We start from the raw sequence: 5,631 nt of genomic DNA, 5'->3' as shown, positions 1-5,631 counted from the left end.
AGGTATATGTGTATGCACAGGTGTAGGTATAGGCACAGGTATATGTGTACACACAGGTGAGGTGTAGCACAGGTGTAGATGTAGCACAGGTGTAGGTATGGCACAGGTATATGTGTACGCACAGATGTAGGTGTAGTACAGGTGTAGGTGTAGCACAGGGGTAGGTATGGCACAGGTATATGTGTATGCACAGGTGTAGATGTAGCACAGGTATATGTATAGGCACAGGTATATGTGTACGCACAGGTGTAGGTATAGGCACAGGTATAAGTGTACGCACAGGTGTAGATGTAGCACAGGTATATGTATAGGCACAGGTATATGTGTATGCACAGGTGTAGGTGTAGCACAGGTATATGTGTATGCAAGGTGTAGGTGTAGCACAGGTGTAGGTGTAGGCACAGGTGTATGTGTACACACAGGTGTAAGTATGGCACAGGTGTAAGTGTAGGCACAGTGTACGTACAGCACAAGTTTTGGTATAGCGCAGGTGTAGATGTTGCACAGGTGTAGGTGCAGGCACAGGTGTAGGTGTAGATGCAGGTATCTATTTTCTCTAGGAAATATCTAAGCACTGGCCAGGCATGGTGGCTCACACCTTTAATCCCAGCACTTCAGGAAGTGGAGGCTGGTAGATCACCTGAGGTCAGGAATTTGACACCCACCTGGCCAACATGGTGAAACTCTGTCTCTACAAAAAATGCAATAATTATGCTGGACGTGGTGGCTCACGCCCATAATCCCAGCTACTCGGGAGGCCGAGGCAGGAGGATCGCCTGAACCTGGGAGGCGGAGGCTGCAGCGCGCCGAGATCGTACCATCGGCTTCCAGCCTGGGCAACAAGCGCGGAGCTCCGTCTGAAAACAAAGTTGGCCGGACGTGGCGGTGCACGCCTCAGATCCCAGCCACGCAGGAGGCCGAGGCAAGAGGATTGCCGGAACCCAGGAGTCAGAGGCCGCAGTGAGCGAAGGCCACAGCACGGCGCTCCAGCCTGGGTGACGGGCGGCGCTCCGCCTCACAAGGATCAAAGCACTTCAGACTCTACGGTTTCAAAGCCGGAATTCGTTACCACTCCCGTATTTAAGGGGAGTTACGCTTTTTTTTTTTTTTGTCTTTTTGGTTTTTTTCCCTTTTTGTGGAGAACGGGATCTCGCTGTATTGCCCAGGCAGGTCTGGAACTCCTGGGCTCAAGCTGTCCTCCCGCCTCTGCCTCCCTAAGAGCTGGGATTACAGGCGTGAGCCACGGCGCCCGGCCACTCCCGTATTTAAAAGCAAGCTCCTCTCCCAGTGTTCCCTATCTTGGTAAGTGGTGACGCCACACCATGAGAAACAGAGTGCTCTCCGCGTCCTTCACAAACCCCACCATCTGATTATTTATTTATTTATTTATTTTTATTTTTTTGAGACGGAGTTTCGCTCTTATTACCCAGGCTGGAGTGCAATGGCGCGATCTCGGCTCACCGCAGCCTCCACCTCCCGGGTTCAGGCAATTCTCCTGCCTCAGCCTCCTGAGTCGCTGGGACTACAGGCATGCACCACCATGCCCAGCTAATTTTTTGTATTTTTAGTAGAGACGGGGTTTCATCATGTTGACCAGGATGGTCTCGATCTCTTGACCTCATGATCCACCCGCCTCGGCCTCCCAAAGTGCTGGGATTACAGGCTTGAGCCACCACGCCCGGCCACATACAAAAATTTATAATGGACGTTGCTTCTGAATGGTCTTTTTGCTTTTGTTTGAGACAAAGTCTCACTCTGTTGCCCAGGCTGGAGTGCAGTGGCACGATCTTGGCTCACTGAAACCTCCGCCTCCCGGGTTCAAGTGATTCTCCTGCCTCAGCCTCCCGAGTCGCTGGGATTCCAGGCACCCACCACCACGCCCAGCTAATGTTTGTATTTTTAGTAGAAATCGGGTTTCACCACGTTGGCCAGGCTGGTCTGGAACTCCTGACCTCAAGTGATCCACCCACCTTCGCCTCCCACAGTGCTGGGATGACAGGCGTGAGCCACCGCGCCCGGCCCCGGTCATTTATTTCACCCGGTCCTGACACTGCTTCCTGAAGCTCTGCACTCCAGCCACGCCACCCACCTCCAGGCTACAGTCACCGAGAGCACCACGGAAGCCGTCAGACTGTCTGTGGTTGGCAGAAGCGTGTCCAAGGCCATCCCCATCCTCGTCCCCAGGCCTGTGAGTAAGTCACCCTAGATGAAGAGACTTAGGGATGGGTTAAGGGTGCTGAGTTGGGAGACTGTCTGATCACCCCGGCGGCCCCGGGTCGCTCCAGCGTTCTGGAGACGAGGGCAGGAGAGTGACAGTCAGCGATGAGGAGGCTGTGCTGCCGGTCTGAAGATGAAAGGCCCCACCCCCACCGCTTACCAGGGAGGCAAGTACCCCCAGATGCCGGAAAAGGCACGAAAGGGGTTCTACCCCCGGGGCTCTGGAAGAACCAGCCCTGCTGATACTTTGGATTCAGCCCAGTGAGACTCACTTTGGACTCCAGCCTCCTGGACGATAAGGGAATAAATGTGCATGATTCTTCTGTTCTTCTTGTTGTTTCTGAGACCGAGTCTCGCAGTCTCTGTTGCCCAGGCTGGAGGGCAGAGGTGCGATCTCGGCCTTCCGCAGCCTCGACCTCCCAGGTGGAGAGGGCCTCCTGCCTCAGCCTCCGGAGCAGCTGGGATCACAGGCACGAGCCGCACCGCGCCGTTAATTTCTGTATTTTTAGTAGAGACGGGGTTTTGCCACGTCGGCCAGATCTCAAACTCCTGACCTCATGATCCACCTGCCTTGGCTGCCCAGAGTGCTGGGATTACAGGTGTGAGCCACCACACCCGGCCTGCGCAGTGTTTAGGGGTCACCCCGTTTGTGGGCGTCTGCGACAGCAGCTCCCAGCTGCTAACACGGGAGCCGTCTCTGTCCGTTTGACCTCCCGTCACAAAGTACCGCAGACGGGTGGGTTCCACACAATACAAGTTTATTTCCCACAGTCCTGGAGGCTGCAAGGCTGTGATCGGGGGCCAGCAGGGTCGGGTGCTGGTGAGGGGCGCTATGGGGCCAGCAGGGTCAGGTGCTGGTGACAGCAGGCTGGGGGGGCCAGCACGGTCAGGTGCTGGTTATGGGGGGGATCAGCATGGTCAGGTGCTGGTGAGGGGGGACTATGGGGCCAGCACGGTCAGGTGCTGGTTATGGGGAGGATCAGCACGGTCAGGTGCTGGTGATGGGGGGCTGGGGGAGATCAGCACGGTCAGGTGCTGGTGATGGGGGGCTGGGGGAGATCAGCACGGTCAGGTGCTGGTGACGGGGGTCTTCCTGGTCACACAGTCTGCTCTCTGTGTCCAAACACAGCAGACATGGCCCAGTGGTGTCTCCAGGCCTGTTTCCTAAGGACACCAACCCCACGCATGACAGCTCTGCTCCATAACCTCATCGCCTCCCGGAGGCCTCACCTGATACCATCGCCTTGAGGGTGGGAATTTCAACACGTGAATTTGGGGGAGACACAGATGTTCAGGCCACAGCAGGGACTGCGGGCCTTTTCCTAACCTCTCTGAGCCTCAGTCTCCACGTCTGTGGAATGGGGACAGGGACAACCCCTCCATCGTTAGGTTGCCGTAAAGATCAGTAAGTTGGTCAGCGCAGCGGCTCTCACCTGTAATCCCAGCACTCTGGGAGGCCGAGGTGGGCGGATCACCTGAGGTTGGGAGTTCAAGACCAGCCCGATCAAGATGGAGAAACCCTGTCTCTACCAAAATTACAAAAAAATCACCTAGGCGTGGTAGTGGGCACCTGAATTCCAGCAACTCAGGAGGCTGAGGTGGGAGAATCGCTTGAACCTGGGAGATGGACACTGGGGAGAGGTGAGATCACAACATCGCACCCCAGCCTGGGTGACAAGAGCGAAACTCTGCCTCAAAAAATAATAAAATAAAAGATCCGTCAGTTGTGCAGCAGGTGTCAGCTGGTTTCACTGTGGCTCATGCTGGCTCGGAAGCGCCCACGGGCCCTCAGGAGGAGCAGGTGAGCAGGTCCGAATGTAAGAGGTTCCAAGGGCACTCGAGACGGTCAAGCAAAGTGACTTGGGAAATAAAGAGCTGTACCAATCGCAGGCTGGATGCAAAAATAGATATTATTGTCCTCCTCATCCCTCTCTGGCCTTCCAGCCCACCCTCCCTTCTCCAGGCCAAAAGGCTCAGAACAAACACGTACACAGGGTTAGGATGCCTGAGGGTGTTTACTGGGAGCCGATGTCTTAGAGGCTGGGCCTGGGGGGGCTCACACTTTTCTGGTGATGCTTTTGGGGGTGGCGAGCTCATAGAGGCGAGGGGACGCCCGGGCCACCAGCGCGGCCGGGGAGATGTAATAGGGGTCGTAGCCCTCATTGAAGCCCTTGCGCACCTTGGGCCTGGCCAGGGAGATGATCCGGGGGCTGGCCACCACCCTCTTGGTGACATCCAGCACCGCCCAGCGAGGATCTCGGTCAGGAACGCACTTGTCCGACTGAGCTTTGGGCACTAGAGGGGGCAGAAGAGAAGGACGGCCCTGGAGCTCAGACCTCATCAAAGCTCCACCTTCGGGCCGGCATGGGGGCTCACGCCTGGAATCCCAGCACTTTGGAGGCCGAGGCGGGCGGATCACCTGAGGTCAGGAGTTCGAGACCAGCCTGGCCAACATGATGAAACCCCAAACCCCGTCTCTAACTAAAAATACAAAAATTAGCCGAGCGTGCTGCTGCGTGACTGTAGCCCCAGCTACTTGGGGGGCTGGGGCATGAGAATCACTTAAACCCGGGAGGCAGAGGTTTCAGTGAGCCAAGACCGTGCCACCACGAGTTTTTGTATTTTCAGTAGAGACAGGATTTCACCATGCTGGCCAGGCTGGTCTCGATCTTCTGACCTTGCGATCCGCCCGCCTCGGCCTCCCAAAGTGCTGGGATTCCAGGCGTCAGCCACCGCCACACCTGGCCCGTATTTTTAATTTTTATGTATTTATTTTGAGACAGAGCCTTGCTCTGTCACCCAGGCTGGCGTGCAGTGGCACAATCTTGGCTCCCTGCAACCTCCACCTCCTGGGTTCAAGCGATTCTCTTGCCTCAGCCTCCTGGGTAGCTGGGGCTACAGGTGCGTACCGTCACCCAAAGGGCTGGGATTACAGGCGTGAGCCACTGCACCTGGCCTATTTTTAATTTCATTTCATTTTATCATTTTATTTCGAGGCGGGGTCTTGCTGGGTCGCCCAGGCGGGAGTGGAGCAGCAGCATCATAGCTCACTGCAGCCTCAGCCTGACCTGAACTTCCAGGCTCAAGAAAGTCTCCCGCTGCAGCTCCCAAGCAGCTGGGACTACAGTCATTCACGGCCACGCCAGGCTATGAAATGTGCCCTTTGAAAAACTGCATTACAGGCTGGGTGTGATGGCTCACACCTGTAATCCCAGCACTTTGGGGGGCCGAGGCAGGCGGATCACTTGAGGTCGGGAGTTCAAGAGCAGCCTGACCAACACGGAGAAACCCCAACTCTACCAAAAATAAAAAATTCGCTGGGCGTGGTGGCGCATGCGTGTAGTCCCAGCTACTCGGGAGGCTGAGGCAGGAGAATTGCTTGAACCCGGGAGGTGGAGGTTGCGGTGAGCTGAG

At 56.1% G+C, this 5,631-nt stretch overlaps 1 protein-coding gene across 1 annotated transcript in view; it reads right to left on the bottom strand.

Annotated features, from left to right (window-relative positions):
• Nucleotides 1-3,047: 3,047 nt before the first annotated feature.
• THEG (theg spermatid protein) overlaps nucleotides 3,048-5,631 on the bottom strand; it is a 17,768-nt gene continuing 15,184 nt past the window's right edge. The window contains exons 8-10 of the mRNA XM_037735795.1: nucleotides 4,366-4,512; nucleotides 4,167-4,331; nucleotides 3,048-3,085 (exon numbers count right to left, since the gene is read on the bottom strand). Of these exons, the coding sequence (XP_037591723.1) occupies nucleotides 3,048-3,085; nucleotides 4,167-4,331; nucleotides 4,366-4,512 (350 nt within the window). The remainder of the gene's footprint in view (nucleotides 3,086-4,166; nucleotides 4,332-4,365; nucleotides 4,513-5,631) is intronic.

The sequence above is a fragment of the Cebus imitator genome, unplaced genomic scaffold, assembly GCF_001604975.1.
Source record: "Cebus imitator isolate Cc_AM_T3 unplaced genomic scaffold, Cebus_imitator-1.0 Scaffold967, whole genome shotgun sequence".
NCBI classification, from domain to species: domain Eukaryota; kingdom Metazoa; phylum Chordata; class Mammalia; order Primates; family Cebidae; genus Cebus; species Cebus imitator.
The sequence above is the reverse complement of the archived record's forward strand: the minus strand, read 5'-3'. Positions and strand labels throughout refer to the sequence as shown.